This window comes from Phascolarctos cinereus, unplaced genomic scaffold, assembly GCF_003287225.1.
Source record: "Phascolarctos cinereus isolate Bilbo 61053 unplaced genomic scaffold, phaCin_HiC Scaffold_1;HRSCAF=81, whole genome shotgun sequence".
In the NCBI taxonomy this organism is placed as follows: Eukaryota; Metazoa; Chordata; class Mammalia; order Diprotodontia; family Phascolarctidae; genus Phascolarctos; species Phascolarctos cinereus.
This window is the reverse complement of record NW_027555514.1, coordinates 205,078,677-205,101,680: the sequence shown is the minus strand read 5'-3', so window position 1 is coordinate 205,101,680 and position 23,004 is coordinate 205,078,677. Positions and strand designations below refer to the sequence as shown.

At 33.4% G+C, this 23,004-nt stretch overlaps 1 protein-coding gene across 3 annotated transcripts in view; it reads left to right on the top strand.

Annotated features, from left to right (window-relative positions):
* The window catches only part of BICD1 (BICD cargo adaptor 1), a 218,440-nt gene that overhangs the window by 76,782 nt on the left and 118,654 nt on the right, over positions 1 to 23,004 (top strand). For all 3 annotated transcript variants that reach the window (XM_078156613.1, XM_020975810.2, XM_020975809.2), the window contains exon 2: positions 631 to 843. In XM_078156613.1, the coding sequence (XP_078012739.1) occupies positions 631 to 843 (213 nt within the window). The remainder of the gene's footprint in view (positions 1 to 630; positions 844 to 23,004) is intronic.

Sequence of the window (23,004 nt, the reverse complement as noted above, 5' to 3'; positions counted from 1 at the left end):
GTAATTGTGGGCAAGTTACTTAACCTCACTGGGCTTCAGTGTTCTTATCTATAAAATGAGGGAATTCAACTATATTTCCTCTAAGGGCTTTCCACCTCTAGATCTATGATCTTCTCATATGACAACTGAAAGGTTTTCCCCTAAGTCTGTGATCCTACAAAATTTATCTTAGATCATACCCCATCTGTGAAACCTTCCCTTCTACTCTTAGAGGGAAGTTACCTTTCCTTCACCTTATCTTAGTATAGGACTTAATCAGCTCTTAAACACTTGTCATATTATGTTTTACAGTTTATATATTACACATTTTTGCCATGTCTTCTTGTATATTCATAAAAAAAGATGAAGGACAAAAATAACTAGAGGCCTTCCTTTTGTTATTTTAATATTTTGTGGATACCAGGTACAGCACCAGGTCTATACAAGTGCTGTAAATCTTTGTATTACATTCACCTTGATACATGATGTGTCATTTATATTAGATTGTAAACTCTTTGAGGATAGAGATTTTGCTTTCTTTATTTTTATGTCTCCCCCATCATTCAACACAATGAATTATATATTGTAGATACTTAGTAATAAATGAATGAATGGTATATTTCATTGTCTGCATACGTTTTGTTTTTTCAGGCATTTGGACAGTCATTTTCCATCCATCGCAAAGTAGCTGAGGATGGAGAGACTCGTGAAGAAACACTCCTGCAGGAGTCTGCTTCAAAGGAGGCTTACTACCTGGGGAAGATTCTGGAAATGCAGAATGAGCTGAAGCAGAGCAGGACTGTGGTCACCAACATTCAAGCGGAGAATGAGAGACTCACAGCTATTGTTCAGGATCTGAAAGAGGTAAATAAAAGAAATGAACTCTCAGAAGTTAACTTAGTGATATGAAGGGAAAAAGAATTAAAGTTACTTTAAACAAGGGAGCTGTATGAAAAAAAATTAACTGAATATGTTACCAATGATTTTTCCAACTTTATAGTGCAGTAATTGTGGATGTTGTCATATTGATGAAACCTGAATCAGATACTACATGTTGTAGGCAGTTGTAATCAGGGAGGGGAGCAATCTGGTATTCTTCATAATGGATGGTGGCTAGGTTAAGTTGTATTGGAGAAGTAAGTGCAACAAAATGAAAGATTAGCAAACTAGGTAAGAAAAGGGGTCTTCATCACTTAACTGGAAGAGAATTTTCACATCTCTGACTATAATGAGGAAACTTCTGTGCCTTTGGCAGTCAGGAAGGGAACTTGGACATGGAAAACAGATCAAGAGTACAGAGAGGGTTTGGGCCAGGGGAGACCTAATTGGGAGTATGAGGCAAGAAAAAGAAAAATGTTGTTTATTTGCATCACATAGGACAGGGGTTCTTAAGAAAGTAAAGCTTTGCATCTACTTCTACAAAATGTAGCCCATTAATCCATGACATTTATCTGTAAATGGTTGAAGGGCTTTCACATACAAGAGAGATTAGCCTTATTTTTTTTTGTAACATCCCAGAGCTCAGATCTACAAGGAAAGAATGGAAATCACTAAGAGATAAATTTAAGTATAATGAAAGGAAACATTTCCTAACAAAGCTATCCAAAAGTGAAACGGGCTATTTGGGGGGGGGAGTCAGTCAGTGACTAGATTTTATTAACCACCCACTATGTGCTACACTGTGCCAAGTTCTAGATTTATAAAGAAAAGCAAAAAATAGACCCTGCTTTCAAAGGATGCACAGTTTAATAGAGAAAACAATGTACAGATAACTATGTACAGCAAGATGTATGCAGGATAAATTGGAAACAAACAACAGAAGGAAGGCATTTAGGTTAAGGAGGATTGAGAAAAGCTTCTTGCAGAAAGACGGGATGACACTTTGTTGGGTATGTTGTGAAGAATTCTTGTTCAAGTATGGTTTGAACTAGATGGATTCTAAGGTCTCTTTCAGCTCCTGAGATTCAAAGGTCAAATATGCTATACATTTTTTGTTAACATTATTTATTTAATGATGTCTGTTATAGGTTTTATTTAGTCGAATAATGCATATCTTACTGCATTTGGATATGAAAATATTTTGGCTTCAATGAGAGACCTTATACCTGGTGCCTTTGCCAGTCTGTCTGTTACCATGTGGAAGATGCTCAGTCTAAAATGTAACTTGTTCCATCGTATTGATGGAAGTTTAATTCACCGATAAGCCATATCATTTGCATGCTTTGAAAAGTTAATGATTTTATTCAGAGGTATATGGTGAATATTTAACAATAGGTTTACCAAGGAAAAATATACATATAACACTTTTAAATTTAATTTGCATTATTAACATTTTCTCCGTAACTTTCTTAAATCTAGACAAATCAACAAAACATTAAATTAAACTATGATTTGTAGCATTTGTTAATTTCTGAGGTATAAATATGCTCACACTGAAAATTTAACACTTGGCTCTTGCAGACTGGTTAGGAAAGCTCCCTCTCACCCATGATTTCATGGGTTTGTGGTATGACTCACACTTGATTTGTTTTTTGATTTGGAAGCTTGAAGGAAATGTAATTTTCCACTAAGAAGATCAGTGATATTTTTTTAAGAAAGTCAAAGTTCTGTTTGCTTCATATATCTGTTAAGCTGTGGAATCCATTTAAGCTCCTCACTGTATTATCACAGTTGAGAAAGGAGCAACTATGAAGTGGTTTTCCTTTTCTTAAAGGAATAAAGTAGCTTTCATATGAGTTCAAGTAAATAGATAATTGGTAAAAAGCTACTATATACAAGGTATTGTGGTAGGGATAGGAGATCCAAAAAAATTGAATGGCACTTGCTGGCCAAGAGCTTGCATTCTAATAGAGAAGATAAGAAATGGGTAACAATTCTTTTTAAAAAAAATTTAATTAATTTTTTACATCCTCAAACTTTTCCCCAGTACCACTCTCCCTAGCCAAGAGTCATCCCAAATAACAATGAATAGTTTGTAAAAACTTTTAAAAAGAAAGGAAAAGATGTAGAAAATATCAGCACAACCAATCAATGCATAGAAAAAGCCCCAAATTTGTACAGTGTGCAACAACTATAGATCTCCCACCTCCATGAAGAGGTAGGTTGGGAATGTCCTCTCATATCTCTTCTTTTGAGTCATGTTGAACTTTATAATTTTGCTATATTCACTTTCAATTTTTTTGTTATGTGTTTGCTCATTCCATTTATTTCACTGTCATTGTGTATATTGTTTTCTTGGCTCTGATTATTTCACTCTGCATCAGTTCATGTAGATCATTCCATATTTTTTTGTATTCATCATATGTTATTTCTTTTTTTTCAATTTAAAATTATTTATTTTTAAAATTCCTCAAAAAATTTTTTTGAGTTCCAAATTCTCTCCCCCCTCTATATTCTTTCTCATCCATTGAGAAGGCAAGCAATATGATATAAATTGTAGGTGTGCATCGTGCAAAACATATTTCCATACTAGGCATGATGCAAAAAAGCAAAAAAAGAAGGTGAAAAATTATATTTTAGTTAGTACTCAAAGTTCATAATTTCTCCCTCTGGAGATGGATAGGATTTTTTTGTCATGGCAATTCTCTACCAACAGTGCAGTTCCACATCCCCTCCAACATTTGTGATTTTTATTTTCTATCATGTTAGCCAATCTGATAGGTGTGAGGTGATAACTCAGGGTTGTTTTAATTTGAATTGCTCTAATTAATAATGATTTAGAACATTGTTTCACATGATTATAGATAGCTTTGGTTTCTTCTTCTGAAAACTATCTAGTCATATCCTTTGACTATTTATCTATTAGGGAATGGTGCTTATTTTTATAATTTTTACTCAGTTCACTACATATTTGAGAAATATCAGAGAAACTTGCTGCAAATATTTTTTATCAGAGAACCTTGCTGTAAAAAATCTTTCCTAGTTTCCTGCTTTTCTTCTAATCTTAGCTTTATTGGTTTTGTTTGTGCAAAAACATTTAATTTAATGTAATCAGAATTATCCATTTTGCATCCTGTAATGCTATCTCTTGTTTGGTCATAAATTTTTTCTTCATCAATAGATGTTACAAGTAAATTATTCCATTCTCCCTTAATTTGCTTATGTTATCACCCTTTATATCTAAATCATGTGCCCATTTTGACCTTATCTTGGTAATTACTTTCAATTTATCCTTTATATAGTTTGCATTGAATATATTTGTTTATATTTTGTCTCTCCATTAGATTGTAAGGTCCTTGAGGGCAGGAGCTATCCTTTGCCTCTTTTTGTATCCCTAATGCTTAGTACGGTGCCTGACACATAGTAGGCACTTAGTAAATATTGATTGATTGATTGAGTTCTGTGTGTTATTCTTAGGTCACATCCCACATATATGCCCACAGTAATGAGATCTTTATCCCCTTACTATGATTCTATATTCCTTATGCATCCTCAAAGCAGGTCTATAATATGGCTTCTATATCCATTACCATCACTTCATTAATATTTTTAAATACCATAGTAGAATTTTTATATTATTAAATAGATTTCTATAGAAATTATAGGACTATTAAGCATCTCTTTAGAAATTGAGATAATTTTGAATAAAAACCACAGTAGTTGTAGCCTGCTTGTTAGGATACTGATTTTTTTCCAGGTGTCGTTTCTGTAAAAGAGAGAGCCTGGGACCAGTTTTCACCAGTGAACATAGTAGTCTGACCAACAAATCTGCCCACTACCTACATACTAGTGAAGACTAATGGTGCCCTTAATTGACTGAGTTCTTGTTTTTCTGAGAATGTAAATATAGGGCATAGTTTCCTTATGCCCACCCCAAATAGGGAGACTCAGATGGAGACACATGTGTATAGACACACGCACTCACACACCCACACACGCGCACACACACCAACAGTAGAATTGTAGAGGATTCCTCAGGCACTGAAGTAAGAGAATTTTCACCTCACAATTCTAAGACATCCTAGCTCTGCACTATCTTGTCTTAGCTAATCACTAGTATGATAGGTATTTTTGCTACTGGTTCTCATGTATGAATGAATACATGAATGAGAAAGCATTTATTAAGCACTAACTATGTTCTAGGTACTGTGTTAGGTGCTGGGGATATAAAAGCAAGCAAGCAATAACCTGCCTTCAAGGAGCTTATATTGTAATGGGAAAAGTCAATACATAAAAGGGATCTAGAGTTGGAAATCCAGGATGTTTGTGTGTATATGTGTGTATATATATGTGTTTTGAGCTCCTTGATGAAAGGGACTGTCTTTTACCTTTTTTTGTATCTTCAGTGATAGCACAGTGTCTGGTACATGGTAGGTGCTTAATAAATATTTATTAACTGACTATGTATATATAAACATTTAAATACATGTATATATGTATGTACATGTATGTAATATCTGTTGTTAAATGCATATGATATTTATATATAACCCTGGCTTTTATTGTATCTAAAAGCCATAAGAATCACTATATGATGAAAAACATACATGATTAACTACAGATGATTAAACATGGTCTGAGGTAAAATTTTAAAGCAGGGAATAGTAAAGGAATGGCAGCTTCCGAAACATGGTACTAGCTTTATTTCCTAAGTGGAGATTATGCCTTCTCAACCTTTTTATGCTTAATAGCTGACTCTGATAATTTTAATTACATGGTACGTCTGGCTTTTGCTGAGCACAAGAATATATTAGTTCCTGTTAGGCCTCTGTATCCAGGAGCTTGAGGAGATTTCTGTGTTTGCTACAACATATTTATGTTTTCACTAAGTGAAAGATCAGATTTAATTTCTTACATGTTCCAGCACATACCATTTATTAACTTTTAAGAAATTAGGACACACTTATTGAATAATTCACAAATTTAATATCTTAGGGTTTTATTGTAGTATACAGGCTCAGGTTGAATCTCATCTAACAGTGTCAGTAGAAGCTGCATTATAGGTTACAGGTTACATTCCTAGCGGCTACTAAGGAGGAACGAATGTACAAGATTACTTTATGAGAGTTGGGGGGTGCCAGAGGAAGAATAATTATTTACAATGAAACTGAGTTTTAAGATGGTCTGAAGTTCTTGAATTATTGTGAAAACTGGTGTGTTTTTTTTAGTGGTTTTATCTAATTTCCCTTGAGTTTTCCACATTTTCCTTTTTCAGAGGGAGGTATGGGGGTGGGAAGTCCAGATATGTATTTTTAGTCTAGGGAACTCTCAGTAAAATAACTCCCTCCATCAGTTCAAATTAGTAACTCGTCTGTAATTTATAGTCTTGGAGTAGTGATTCGTAACCCTTTGTGTTCTGTGAACCCTTTTAAAAAAGTATTGTAAACTTCTGGGGTAATTTAATATACTACTCATGATATTCTTTTAAATTTATTCATTAAGTGCTTAGTAACTTTCATTATCAGAGAAATGTCTCCTCTCTGAATTCGTGTGGTAGGTAATTGCTACCACTTAAATACCACAATTTAGAAATTGTGGTGGTAAAAACCTAGGTTTTATTATTATGCTCAAGCGTAGGTTCAGGCCTCAAAGAAGTCCTGAAGAACTATGAGGAATCTGACAAGGCTTTTTACAGGCAAAATTATGTCAGAGGAATAGAGAAATAATTCATTTACATATTGCAATCTTGCACATTCCTTTCAAACCATAAAAGTTAAAGAGAAGATAGTAGATCCATAATCCCATATTTCCTTCAATGTCATAGAAGTTGAACAGACTTAAACAGAGGCATAATCTCATACATACCCTAAGGAAACAAGCTTCATTAAACAGATTTTATAGGTAAACTAAGTCAGGTTATAGATTAAACTACATTTAGAGGATTTACATGTAACCAAGGAGTCTGGGAAAGTTGAGATTCTTCTTCTGGTTTCTTATTTAAGGAATGTTAAAAGTCTTAAGTAAAATTTCTCATTCCATGGGACAACTTTTAGTCAGGTGAGGTTAATATTAAGACAGACTTTTACCAAAGATTGTAAGAAGAATGTACCTGAGTCATAATAAAAATTACCATGACATTACAATGGTAACTTTTGCTCCCAAAAGCTTCAAATAAAAATGTATATTACATAATTGCAATAATAAAATATTAACTTTTATTCTACTTGTAATTTTGAAAACTAAATATAAAATTATAAATGCAATTAGAAAACACTTAGAAATATTTTATGTGGGATATTCTATGAGAATTAAAAGAAACAGTAATATAAGATCTCATATGCTTACTATTATCAGAGAAACTTCATATTAAATTTCTTTATTTTACAAATTTTATTGAATACAAGTTAAATTTTTAATGAAAAAGTAACAACTGGGAAGATGTTTAACATGTCATAATCATATATAAACTTGATTTCTTGTTAATGTTCTTTGTTTATTTGAACAAATGTTGGTGATATTTGACTTAACACCAAATATCTTAAATCTGGTTCCACGTTGAGTTTATTTTGGGATTTTGATTTAAAACAATAATAAAGTAAAAATAGTCACTCATACAAATATGTCTTAGGAAATGGCAAGAGAATTTTATAAAATCTCTTACTGAGACATGGAAATTGGTTTTTGTGTTTTTAGCTACCTAACCAACTGACAAAAATGAATAGCTCATTACAAAATTAAAATATTTACTTTTCTATGCTCTAATGAACAGAGATGTATTAAATGATTAATGCCCTTAAAGTTCAATTGCATGCATTGTTCCATTTTAAACAATTTTATACATAACTTTTGTAAGGAGAGACTTCAGACGTGACTTTGTTATTTTCTCCCAGGGACCACACTCTCACAGAAACTCCTGAATGACTCACCAGTTTTGCCAACCAACGTATTTCAAAATACGCCAGACTGAGGAATAGTAATGTTATGAGAAGATATATTTAAATGGGAAGATAGTCTTAATAGTGTGATGATAGCCAAAAGATAGTTTCTTTCTGCAGAGTATTTGTGATGGTTTGAAATGTATATTCCCAGGGATCATGGTTTTCTATCAACCTGACATTTGTACTGCAACATTTGTAAAATCTGCATCATGTGATTACATAGCTAAGAAAGTATATATACGGTGTAGCAGAGGAGAACAAGGGGGCTACTCTGGCACGTTGTACAAAATTCAAATGGGGATATATGGATGATTCTGACAATCCATTGGGAATTGGTTTGTGCTTGAATGTCAAACCATTGTGGCAGTTTGGAAGCAGTCTGACAAATTGAGACTACAAAGGGCGCATTGTCAGTTGTGGTCAGAGTTTGATATAATGACTCCATAAATGCCAAATAATCATATGCATGATCATGACTGTTTGGGATCACTGCAGAAACAAAACTATAATGCTTCAAACATGCACTGATGTTTTCAGTGATGAAAAATATTTCTAACATAATTGACCAATTATTTACTTCTTAGGGCACCATTAAAGAATTTTTAGTGTGAACTCCTTAGACCATCATGACAAACTCCCAAGCAGTCTGCAGAAAACGCTAAAAGGAAACCATTGTCTTGGGGAATATTTGTAATGGTCTGTGAAGGTTTCAAGATTGCTTTTAATGTGAATACTCAGCTATCAGGGTTTTAAAACAGCCTAACTTTTGTGAAGCAAGACTGCAAATGCTCATAAAAATTGATGTTGAAAACTATATTTACATGTAATTGGGAAAAATACTATTAAGAGAAAAAAGTGAAAAAACAATGTGAAAAAAAGGATGCAAATGTTCATTCCCCAGAGCACTGAGAAGTTAAGTATTTTTCCCCTGGACCTGGTTAAACATATAATATTTGTCAGAGGCAGGACATAAATCCTGGTTTTCCTGATTTGAAGGCCAGACCGTTAGCCATTTAATCATGCTTTCTTTGAACTTTCTTAGTCCTTTTCCAAAGAAAAACAAAGCTTTATTATTGTTATTATAGAACTAAGATCTATAAATAGTCTATTGACAATGATTAGATCTTATGTTTTGATCACCAGGACCTTTCACAAATTGAAATAGAGGCTTCATTTACTCAATAGGGTTTACTAAATTCTAGGATAACTAATGCCCACCTTTCTATGGCATACTCACCAATATACCACTCTTCCTGTTTGGTGACTGTCAGCAGTGCTGAGGAAGAGGGCATTGAGCCACTCCAAGGTCAGACAGTGTTATCACCCTCTTATTGTGATGAGTAAATCCACTATTAAGCTTCGGACTAAGAGAAATGCCAGTGAGTTGACTAATGCTCTAAATGTGTACGTGCACATTCTCATATGTTACTACAAAATTTCAGCCTCTATAGCATTTTAAGAAAAGGACAAAACAAAGAACTGGAAATATCTATATTTCCTATGTTTTATTTAATTTCTAGTTTTCTCTTTTGGAGATTGGAAAACATCTTTACAAATAGATTCTAGTTGGTTTGTGGCTGAAAGTGTTTGGGTAAATATTTTCCTCATAGCATCCTCATAGAAAAAGGAGTTGTAGACCTATATAACATGAGGTGTATTGGGCCCAGGATTGACTCCTAAAATATCTCTGGCTCCATTACAGTATAGTCTGCCTACATGTTACTGAAGCTTTTTTTTTTTAAGTTTTATTGATGTGTTTTGTTTTAACATTACAAACATTTCTAGGTTGTCCACATTTCCTGAGAGGTCTTTTGTAACAAGGTAAGATAATTAAGTAGAACTAATAATTCAGTGACCTCATCTGAAAGTGAGCAACAGTCCAGTTGTTCTTTTTTAAACTTTTTTAAACAGAACTTTGTTTTCATTCCCTCCCATCTTCCACCATGTTAAAAAAAAAAAGAAAAAATTTTCATGTACCAAATTTCATGTAACAAATATTAAACATAGCTCTCTATTAAAAAAATTTAACAGAACTCTATTTTCATTCCCTACAATCCTGTACCATATTAAAAAAAGAAAAATTTCTTGTAACAAATATTCATAATCAAGCAAAACAAATTCCCTCAGTGGCTGTATACAAAAACCTGTCTCTTATTCTGCTCCCCTAAATCCATTACCTCTCTGTTATTGATAGCATATTTCATCATAGGTCCTTTGTAATTATGGATGGTGATTGTATTGATCATACTTCCTATAGTTTTCAAAGTCGTTTGTACTGTTTTGTTGTTATTATATAAATGATTCTTGTTCTGTTCATTTCATTCTTCCTCAACTTATAAAAGTCTTTAAAATTGTTAATTTTTATAATATTGATGCAATAGTATAAATTGCATGTATGGTTCTACTATTTATTCTGTATCAGTTTATATATATTTTCATGTGTTTGCATTCATCTATTTCCTCATTTCTTATAATATTTCATTACATTCATATACCACAATTTGTCTAGCCATTCTCCAACTCATAGACATCTCTATAATTTCCAGGTTTTGTTTTGTTTTGTTTTTGTTTTTTTCTTGCTAAAAGAGCTGCTATAAGTATTTTTATAGTTATAGGACCATTTCTTCTTTCTTTTTATATATTTTTTGAGTATAGGCATAATAGTGTTATCTATAGGTGTATCAAAAAGGCATAACTTTTTTATACCTGTTTTGTTACATTTCTTTTTTTTTTTAAAGGTAATTGGGGTTAGTGACTTGCCCAGGGTCACACAGCTAGTAAGTGTCAAGTGTTTGGTCTGAGGCTGGATTTGAACTCAGGTCCTCCTGACTTCAGGGCCGGTGCTCTATCCACTGCACCAACTAGCTGTCCCTATACCTGTTTTATAGGTTTTTTGTGTATAATTCCAAATTGCATTTCAGAGTAGTTGTACTAGTTCACAGGTCCACTAAGAGTACATAAGTATACCTGTTTTCCCACAGCTCCTTCCACATTTATCATTTTCCTTTTTATCATCTTTGTCAATTTGATGGGTGTGAGGTAGAATCTCAGAGTTGTTTTAATTTGCATTTATACAATTAGTAGTGATTTTTTTCATGTAGCTCTAGTCTAGATAATCTGTTCCTTTGAAAACTTCCATTAATATCCTTAGACCAGTTATCAATTGAGTAATAGCTTTTATTCTTATACATGGTTCTTATTATAAATTTGAATCAGTTTCTTATATATGTGTTGGAAATGTGACCTTTATTAGAGAAGGTAGATGCAAATTTCCCCCACAGTAAATATTTTATCTATAATTTTACCTATATTAGATTTATTTGTGCAAAACCTATTTTTAATTGCATGCCCAATTCATTGATCTGCTCTTTCTCCTTTTTATTGATGTAAACATTTAAAGATATAAATTTGCACCTGAGTGCTTTGGCTGCATCCCACAAATTTTGGTATGTTGTCTCATTGTTGTCATTATCTTTAATGAAATTATTGACTGTTTCTATGTTTTATTCTTTGATATACTCATTCTTTAGGTTAGATGTAGTTTCCAATTAATTTTTAATCTATGCTTCAAAGGCCCTTTATTGAATGTAATTTTCATTGTGTTTTAATGCACATGCATTATGGTCAGAAAAAGATGCATTCAATATTTTTGTTTTCCTGCATTTGCTTGTAAGGTTTTTATGTCTTAATACATAAGTAAGTTTTTATAAGGCCATCAAAAACAATTGAAAAATAAGTATACTACTTTCTATTCCCATTCACTATTTCCCAGATGTCTATCATATCTTACTTTTCAAAAATTCTATTCATTACCTTAACATATTTCTTTTTTATGGTTAGATTTATTTAGGTCTGAGAGGGGGTAAATTGAGGTGTCCCACTGTTATAGTTTTAGTATTTCCCTCCGTAATTCATTTAACTTTTCCTTCAAGAATTTGGGTTCTGTGCCATTTGGTGTATATATGTTCAATATTGATATAAATTCATTGTCTATGGTAGCTTTTAGCAAAAAGTTTCCATGAATATCTCTTTTAATTAGGCTTATTTTTGCTTTTGCTCTGACAGCATGATTCCTCCCCCCCCCCGCCTTTTTTTTACTTCAGCTGAAGCACAATAGATTTTGCCCTAGTCCCTTATTTTAACACTGTGAGTATCTTTTTGTTTCAAGTGTGTTTCTTGTAGATAGCATATTGTTGGATTCTGCGTTTTGGATTCATTCTGCTCTCCTATTCTGTTTTATGGGTTCATCCCATTCACATTCACAGTTATAATTATTGTGTATTTCCCTTTATCTTATTCACGTGATATTTATTCTTCTCTTTTTCACCTTGTTCCCTTCCCAAGAGTTTGTTTTGCTTCTGATCATTACCACCCTTAATCTACTCTCTCTTTTATCTCCCTCTTCCTTTTCTTTTTTGCCAGAGGGCTTTCCTGCTTAGTATTTGGTTTAATGTATTTTTTAGGCTCTGGAAGAGGTATGTTGATTTAATTTATTCCATGGTGCCATTCAATTTTCCCAGCAGTTTTAATCAAATAATGAGTCCTTATTTCAGCAGCTGGAGTCTTTGTTTGGATCCTATCAAATTCCTTCTGTGACACAGATATGGTCCTGATACGTAAACCAGGGAGAGTCAGAAAAGAAAAAAGAAGCTATAGACCAATATCCCAAATGAACAAAGATGCAAAAAAATTTTGAAATATTTTAGCAAAGAGTCCACAACAACATGTTACAAATGTTACATGCTATAGCCAGATTGGATTTATATTGGGAATGCAGGGCTGGCTTAATAGTAGGAAAACCATAAACTCAATAATAACAAATATAATAAAATGAGTATGATTATTTGAATAGATACAGAAAAAGCTTTTGCAGAAAATATAATGCGTATTTCTGTTAAAAACACTGGAAAACATAGTAACAAGTGAACTTTCCTTTAAGATGACAGATAGTATATGTCTAAAACCAAGAATTACCATTATTCATAATGAAGATAAACTAGAATCCTCTCCAGTAAACTCAGGAGTGAAATAAGAATGTGTATTGCTACCATTTCTCTTTGCTATATAGTACTAGACATTCCTGCCATAGCAATAACACAAGAAAAAGAAATTGAGAAAATAATCACTGGTAAATAAGAAATGAAATTATCAGTTTTTGCAGATAGTATGATGGTATACTTAAAGAATCCTAAAGTCAACAAAAACCAAAGAATTACTTTATAAAGCTAGAAAAAAAAACAAAATTCATCTGGAGAAACAAAAAAGAAAGAACATTAAAGGAATCAATAAAAAGAAAGGTGGGATGTAAGAGGGACTAGCAGTGTCAGATTTGAATTATTTGAATTGCAAAGCTGTAATCATCAAAACAGTTTGGAACTAGAAAAGAAATAGAGTGTTGACCAGTGAAATAGATTAAGTACACAGAAGCAGATGAGCACAGTAACCTAGGGTTTGATAAACCTCCAAATCCTGGTAAAACTGGAAGTAGTTTATGAGAAACTAGTCTAGACCATCATCTTATATTGTTTACAAAGATAAACTCAAAATAGGCACATAAATGATTATTTAGAGTTAAAGTGTGAGGTCATAAGCAAATTAGTGGAGTGTGGAAAATGTTCAAGACCAAACAAGAGAGAGGTTCATAGGAGGTAAGATGGATAATTTTGATTTTTTGTTGTTTATTTTTTTCAGTTGTGTCTGATTCTTTGTGACTCCATTTGGGGTTTTCTTGGCAAAGGTATTGGAGTGGTTTTGCCATTTCCTTCTCCAGGTCATTTTACAGATGAGGAACTGAGGCAAACAGTTAAGTGATTTGCCCAGGGTCACATAGGTAATAAGTGTTAGAGGCCAGATTCAGGCTCAGGAAGATGAGTCTTCCTGTCTTCAGGCCTGGTACTCTATCCACTACACCACCTAGCTGCCCCTAATTTTGATTATATATAATTTAAAAGCTTTTGTACAAAAAAAAAACCTGCTATAGCTAAAATGAGAAAAAAAAACCAGGGAAACTGGGGGAGGGGGAATCTTTGCAGCAGATTTCTCTGATAAAACTTTCATTTCTCAAATATATAGGAAACTACTAAATTTATAATAAGAGATCACTCAGTTGATAAATGGTCAGGGCACATAAGCAGGCAGTTTTCACAGGAAGAAATTCAAGCTATCTATAGTCATATAAAAAAATGCTCTAAATTACTAATAATTAAAGAAATGTAAATTAAAACTTCTGCTTCTGCATAACTATCAGGTTGACTAAGATGCCAAAAAAAGAAAATGGCAAATGCTGGAATGGATATGGTAAAATAGGTATATTAATGCATTGGTGATTGAGCTGTGAACTAGTCCAACCATTCTGGGAACAATTAGGAACTTTGCCCAAAAGGCTAACAAACTGTACATACCCTTTTATCCAGAAATACTGCTCCCAGGCTTATACCCCAGTGAGATCAAAGAAAAAGGACCCATATGTATAAAAATATGTACAGTAGCTCTTTTAGTGGTTGCAAAGAATTTAAAACTAAGAAGATGCCCATTAATTGGGGAATGGCTGAACAAATTATGGCACATTAATGTGATGCGATACTATTGTTCTGTAAGAATTGAAGGGGATAGTTTAGAAAAACCTGGGAAGATTTATATTAACTAATGCAAAGTGAAGTGAGCAGAACCAGGAGAACAATTTACAAATAATGGCAATATCATAAAGATAATAAACTGTGAAAGACTTAGTAACTGTGATCAACACAGTGACGCATCATAATTCCATAGGCCTAATGATGAAAAATGCTTTTCACTTCCAGATAGAGAACTGTTGTACTCAAAGTACATTGAAGCAGATTTTTTCCTTTCTTTTTCTTGTTTTTTTTTCCTTTAGAATATCCTTACTGCAGAAATTTGTTTTGCATGACTTCTTATTTGTAATGAGTTTTATATTTCTTGCCTTCTCAATGGGTAGGGGTGGGGAAAGGGGAAGGGAGAAAATCTGCAAGTGAAAATAAAATTGAATGAATGAAAAAGAGAGAGCCAACTAAAAATTTAATTGAAACAATTAACAATGTTTATGTAAGGAAAGAATCCTTTCAGGTATCACTTTCTTTTCTTCTACTACTGGTACATCAGTTGTTGACACTGACCACTGTTGCCAGTCATTAATTTGAAAATCCACCAGATATAAGAGCAGTTATGTAAGTAGAGGATAGGTTTAAATTGGAAAATAGCCGCAGTACTGCCATAAAGGACAATAGGTTTGTTTCTGCAGAAAGTTTGTTTAAGATGGCTTTAGGCTTAGTGATTATGGTTTTAAATCAGCCTGACATTTGCACTTCAAGAAGACAAACATTCATAACATCTTGATTGTGATTACACAGCTGATGAGGTATGATTACAAGGTAATATAGGGGAACAAGAGAGCTGTTTAATGCAGTATGCAGAATGCAAATTAGAGTGTGCACATTCATCTGACCATCCAGGAGGAATTGATTTGCTTTCAAATGTAAAATTCTTCTGGTGTTTTGGAAACAATTTGATGACAGGTTGAAAAACTGCAATAACACTTTTACACTGAGTGAAAACTTGTAAGAGTTTGATATTGTTGTGCAAACACAAAAATTGTTGTGCACATGATCAACAGTTTTGAATCATTGCAGAAGCAAAACCTATAATGCTTCGAACATGCATACGCTTGTCACAGAAGAAAAATATATTTGTAACATAATTGGATATTATTTACTTCTTAGGGCACCATTAAAGAATTTTTAGTGTGGACTCTTAGACCGTTGTCATGAACCTGTCATGAACCACTCAATGGGAACTGTTGCACTATGCCATACTGTCTCTCATAATATATTTACCTTTTGACATTGTAGCATGTCTTTCCTTCTTCTACTCTACTTGAATAAGTTTCTTGAGAGTAGAGTGCTCTTTTTTGTATGTTTGTGTTGTATTTTTAGTACCTATAACAATACATACTTGATAAATATTTTAATTAAGTTATAGCTAGCTATCACTTGATAATATAATTTATTTTTATGGTGCATACATTCTTTGGTTCCTTGAAAACCCAGAAAAACAAAACGTACTTTGGAACCAAAACAGGGATAAACCAAAATAATTTTTTATTGGTATTTATTAAGTAGTTGGATCTTGATGTATGTTCAATGTTTAAAAAAGACGAAAGTATACTCATATACAGGTTGTTAAAAGGCATACTAGCTATACAAAAATATATATAACTTTTTTGAATTCAAGATCCTTCTCTGTGTGTAATAAATAAGATTATTTGAAATAAATTTTGTGCTCATGTTGAACACACTAGTAATTTCCTTTTCAATCTTTATTCATTTCTTATTCTTACTCTGATCCCTGTTATGTCTGATATCCCCAAGAATTCTTGCATAGAGAACAACAAATACCCTTGATTAAATATGATCTCAGGTAAAATTATAAAGTGGAAAGTGTATTTAGAAAGATGAGAACCTTCAGAAATAGTCACCACATACATTTAAATTTTTTTTTAGCCAAGAAAGAAAACATTAGATATAGACAGTCATTTATCCTAAAATTTTGGAAAGCAGATTTCAAAAAGTTCTTAGAGATGGTGGGTATGTACTGATACTTAAAGACTCTAAGATGTCTCAAGAGGGATTAGAAGCTCTCAAAAAACAAAATTCTGAAAATATAACCACAAGTTATTTTGAAGATTAAATAAGGGAAGGGGCATCCAAAGGTGGTTGCAGTTACTTGCACATTATGCTTGTAAGGTAAAGATAAATATGAATATAAAAAGTAGTACAGAACTATAAGAAAAATTTCTAGGAGGATAAGTAGAGAAAGAGTTCATGCTTATGTAACAACCCTCTGTGCACATTATCCCTTGCACACATATAAAGTCATTGAAGTGGTTGGGTTCAAACTTAAAGTACAATGGAAGTGAAGCACACACGTAGTTAATAAATATGTCCAATGGGGCTTTCTGACTCCTGACCCTGGAATTATTTTTTTCTCTTCATGGAATCCTCATGAGGTTTTCCTTAGGTTACCTCTCTGCTGTGATCAGTGAATCAGTGCTTTTCTAGTGTCCAGATCCAAAATTTCTCTATCTCAAAGAGTCTAGATTTCTGAAGCTACTGATATCTTTTTGAGAGAACTGTCTTTTCACCTCCATGTTCATGCACTTCTTTTGTCATCAGTCATGATGATTTTGGCAGAATCTGTTTCTATCTGCAGAAGCTAGGCACAATTCCGAAGGCTCTGCTGGACCTCCTGAGTTCACCAATTGCCTATTGTAATACAAATTCATCTAAGATCAAGAAGGTGCAAATACAAAAGAAACAGAGTTTCAGGAAGAGAGGACAAATCTTATACCATGACATACAAGGATTGGCCAAATTAGACATATCTAGCCTGGATTAGAGAAGATTTGGGTGCCCTAAGGAGATAGCTATATTCAAGTATTTGAAATGTAGTCATTTGGGAAAGAAATTAGTGATATTCAGCATGTTCTACTTTCTGCATATGATAGGAGTAATAGGTGGAAGTTTTACATGCATGCTAACTTCCAGCTTAGCCTCTTTTTAGTCATTGTTCTTTCTGGCTCCTCAGCAATAAAAAGACCCTTTGTCATTACACAATGTGAACCCTGCAGTCACTTGGCTGGAAGTAGGTTCACCGAGCTTTCATGTGTTGTATTGGAGCTAGTGAGGGGATAGTTCCATATCTGGGCATGATGCATATAACCTAATAGTCAAAATAGTAAACAATTATTAAATGCCTACTATGTGGCAGACATTGTGCTAAGTGCTGAGGATATAATTAGAAAAAAGAAAACTGGTCACTACCTTCGAGGAGCTTACAATATAATCAGGGAAGATAATGTACAAAAGAAAACTGAAAAGCAGGGGAAAGAAGGGAAAAGGAAGTTACCCAGCACATGGACAGACTGGAAAGGTAAAAGAAATCTAAAATGAGTGCAGCTGAAGAAGTCAAAGAACTCCAAAATTAGTGCAGCTGGATGGCAAATGAAAAAGTGGCTAATGTGAGGGCATTAGAAAGGGCTAATTCAAGCACACTCTAAAGATCACGTCCGTATTGACCAGTTCCTACTTTCCCCTCCACCCAAATTATACTTGCAAAAAATTCTAATAATAACAAAAGAGACAAAAGAAATTATAAGACCCACTGGGTTTAGGTTGGATGAGGAAAGAAAGAGCGAGAGTAGGATCACATTATAGAGTACTAGTGTTGTTACCATTCCCTCTTTGTCTTTGTAAAGTGGGGGTGAAAGGCAGCTAAGAGAGGAGTATGATTGAAATAGCAATAAAAATATTTGATGAAGGGAAAAACACACCTAACATTTATAACCATGAATGTGAACAGGATGAACTGATCCATTAAATGAAAGACAATGGATTAGAAAGCAGAATCTGACAATATGCTTATAAAAAATACATGAAATATAAATATGCACACAAAAGTAAACTTTGGGGCTAGGGTAGAATATACTCTTATCTGAGGCAAAAAGTAATAAAATATCTGAAACATTAAGTAATTTATTTTTTAAAAAACTACAGTTAAATTATCATAATTTTAAAAAGGGAAAATTCATAGCAGATAAAGAGAAAATAAAGGAAATTTTAGTTTTAAGATAGGGTTGATTGATTTATTCAATTAAAGTCACCCAACTCTACTTAAAATAAATGACGAAATGCTTTGCCAACTTAGCCAAGTGAAAACAATCAATACAACCATTTCAGCCATAGGCTTTAGTTTAATTTATTCCACTGTCATAGGTTTAAACTAAATGTGAAAAACTTTTGGAAACCAAAGTGACATTGCACAGGAAGGGGGGTTGGATAGACTAAGGAAGTTTGATTATACCCCAGGAGTAATCTATAAATTATTAAATGAGTTAAGAAAGGACTCATGTCAAGAGGTTGGAGCATGGTGTTCTAGTAAAACCCCTGAGGATGAACTTCCTTGTCCTCGGTCTCCTTATTCCACCCTGCCCACCCCGCTGTACCTCAACTTTTGTCTGGATGAAGACCTTGTGAGTTGCAAAGAGTCCAGGGAATGTTGTACCTTTCATCTTCTGATCAGTCTCCTAGTGGCCTAACAGGATCACATGACAGCTGTATGTGTACTAGGAACCAATGACAGACTAGATTTAGATTTCCAACTCTACAAATAGCTCAGTAAAAATCCTATGTCATGCCTATGGGGAATGTCTTGAGCATTCCACTAATGGGAGAAAAGTACTAGCCAAGCAGCTAGGAACTATGAGTTACCCCTTTGCCACGTGTGTTCTCAAAGCTTGAGCCCACTTTTCCGTGGACTCTATGTATTTGTGGGAGAATTTGTGAGTTGTAGACTTTTATGGGGATTAAAGAAAAAACAACTATTCTTATTAGACTACCTTTGTAATTACTCTTTTCTAGAACTACTTAATGCTGACTGACCAAAATCATTCTGAATTTTTATAATCTTGAGAGAGAAGCACAATGATGGGGGCTCAAGCTACAGCATTAGAGACTTACCTCTGACTCATCTGTCAGAGTGGGAATTAGGATAAAGATCCTTAGAGATTATGTGACCTACATTAGGAATTATTTTGTCCAATTATATGGCTACAAAACTGATAAATGAAGTGGATAAATAGTTTTGAAATATAAGGTATTCAGGATAATATTATAAGGTATGAGCTGATTTGATGATATAAGAAGCAAATTAACTGGGTGAGAGGGATTTTTGGTTCATTTTATTTTGGACAAAGTTAGATTTTAATGTCTAATTGTAAACTTCTAAAATGTGACCAGAGGAATAATATTCTAACAACTTACCCTTATCCATAATAATGGTATAGTAATAATAATAATAGCAAGTAGAGCAGAGTGAATGAAAAACTAGATTTGGAATCAAGTGGAAGTCTCACGTGAAACTAAAAAACTAGATTTGGAATCAAGTGGAAGTCTCACATGAAACTAATAGTTGTATAATCATGGAGCAGTCCTGTAACTGTCAGATTCTCATTTTTGTATTGGTTGAAAAATGAAATGACTGAGGAAACAAAGGTTCAAGTTTCTGAGCATTTTGATTTATTAGACAATGTATGCCAATTGTTGAACAAACTAGGACTAGATTTCCTCAGCTTAGATCTGGACCCCAAATACAGGTAGAGACACGTTTATACATTAAAAACAGTTAGTTAAATAAGATCAATTAATTAAAAGAAAACAATCAACTAAGATAGAAATTAGGTAATATGATTTCTAATGGGAGGAAAGATTAGGAACTTTCTTAATTGGGAGGAGGAGAGCAAACAGGTATAATTCCTTAAAATTCAGGAAAGAATGTTCGCACTCCCCCATTCCCAAGTGTCTGTATTCAATCTAAGAAACATGGAAACAATAACTGATTGATCAGTATGGGGCCAGTTTTCAGATAAAATACATGGGTTGAGGTTTATTGAGGTATATAATTGTGAAAAAACTTGCATCAGTCTTTGGATCTGACTGGGTTTCTGGTCAGCATAACTTAGGTCCTTGGTTAAGCTTCTCTAAGCAGCAGGGAGAGGTGGTCCAGTTTCCCAGTAACACAGGCCTCTGTTCAAACAATGCAATAAGGTTTTCTCTCAATTCCCACAACTGGATGAAGTTTTCTTACAAGCCAGAAGTTGGGCTAGACCCATAATTGAATAGAAACTGAGATAGCTCCCATCTTGACTTACAGGATGAAGTCTGTGGTTCACTCAATTGGCACAATTAACTGCATGCTGTCTTAATCCCCTCATTTTCCTTCTTTTGATATATGGGGGAGTAGGCAGTTCACTCCCTCCTTGGATCATGTATCTATAAAATTTTTTCATTAAATTTATAACCAGAATTGCACAAGTTAGAACAAACTACTTAAAGGGCTCACAATGGACCAGTTTTGAGAAGAGAGATATACATGTCACCAAGGTAACCAAGAAAACTTAAACATAAATATAAACATCTTGATAGAAAAGGCCAAAACAATACTATAATGATCGCCAATATTATTTAACATCAGGTCTCCTTATATCTTAGTAACCTACTCCTAACGTCCATTTAATCCCCACATCTTGAGTCTCAGATATCTTATGTGGTCATCTTATCCCTGGATATCTTCTCTTGGACATTCTAGAATAGGCTTTATTTTCACAATACCTCTGCAGTAGGCTTTGATTCTCTGGTTCCAAATCACTTGTAGAGATTCCTAAGTAATTCTGCTAAAATCTGTCAGTAACAAGACTTAATACAATTTAGTACAGTCTCTTAAATTTGGTTTTCCAACCTGAAACTTCAGAAAAATTTCAGTTTTTACATGCCATTTGCTATTTATATCTTTACCTAAAACCTATACCTGATATAAGAAGCTAAGAAAAAATTCATGAGGCTGTAAATGTAAAATGAACTCTTTTGTCTTTTAAAATTATCAGACAGATACTTTAAAAATGGGTAAATATGGGGCAGCGAGGTGGTGCAATGGATAGAGTACCGGCCCTGGAGTCAGGAGGACCCGAGTTCAAATCTGACCTCAGACACAGAACACTAGCTCTGTGACCGTAGGCAAGTCACTTAATCCTGATTGCCTCCCCCCCCAAAAAAAAGGGTAAATAATTTCACTTTCTTTATAATTATCAATATAATTTTATATGCAAGATCCTTAATCTAGTTTTGCAAATTTATTACTAAAAGCCTGAATTTCCATGCTAGACTTATTTGGAAGCCAGTTATAGACATATGTATATAGTTCTTAGAGAAAAAAAATCTATTTCTGTTGCTTTCTCAAAATTTGCTATTCCATTTAATTAGAAAACATTTATATTACATATTTGTCTTATTACTTTGCCTAAATTCCCCTTTAGGAGGATGTTATTCCTATATTCTAATTTGAGTGCAAATACAGATTAAAATTGTAAGATTCTCCATACTTGCATCCTATTATAGTGACTCACAGAAGTTCCAGTATCAATATACTAAGTAATAGATTTAATATTGTACTTACAAAACTTTTATTGCTCATTTGCTCTGATTATAGAAATTTGCTATGAAAGGGAAAAAAAGGAGGGACATACAACAATTAAATATGTCATAACAGGGAGAAAATTCCCTTAGCTATGTCTGATTCTAGGCACAAATCATATATGACAGCCTAGCATGTAGTCACAGGGTATCAAAAGCAAGGCTCGGGATTAACCAGGTGGATAGATTTCCTGTTCAGAAAAAAAAATAGCAAAATGGGGAAACTGGCCCAGGAGGATCATATCTTAGGCCATGCCAATGCTGTCCCCTCAACTTTTTTTCTAGGGACAGACATTCACCTGTCACAGTTCTTAGACTGTAGTACATGCCACTTTCTACTGTTGGCTTCATGACAAGTCAGACAAACCATTCCTGTAATCAAAACTCAAAATAGTAAATTATAGTCCCAAGTTTTTTGTTTTACTTGAAATAGCAAAATTTCACTTGTCATAGTCTAGGGCTTGAATATTATTAATTTCATGTTTCCCTAACAATTACATGAGAAGTATGATAATTTGTATTTATGACCTATGCTAGCTCTTTGTTAGTAGGGATAATTTCATTCATTGTAGTTGTACCCTTGGCATAAACATAGTGCCTGGCTTATAGTAGGTGCTTAATAAATAATTGTTAATTTATCATTAAAGATACTCTTAAATTTATCAAATATAGAAATTCAAGTGATGGAAATATATATATATATATTTAAAACATGAAAATAAGCATTAAATGATATAATATTTATTAATTATTTGGGGATGAGTGGTATTGTGTTTTTGTTTTAGAAGCTTACTCAAAGAAAAACATTTTTGGCTTGCAAGAGCTAACTCATTTTAAAAGAATCTTTGATGGGAAAATATAGACTTTCCTACAGATATGCCTTCTGATGAAAGTAAGTAGAAAAGCTGTACATTAAACTATGTAAATTAGATGTCACCAAAGAATCAAGGACAGTCTACATTGTCTGTTTGTCAATATCAATCGATCAATATTTATTAAGTACCTACCATGTGCAAGGCATTGTGCTAAGTATTGGCGACATAAAAGGAAGCTAAAAACAGTTCTTGCACTCAAAGAGCTTACAGTCTAATGGGGGAGATGATATGCACATAAATATATACAAATCAAGTTATTTATAGAATAAATTGGAAATAATTAAGAAAAGGAAG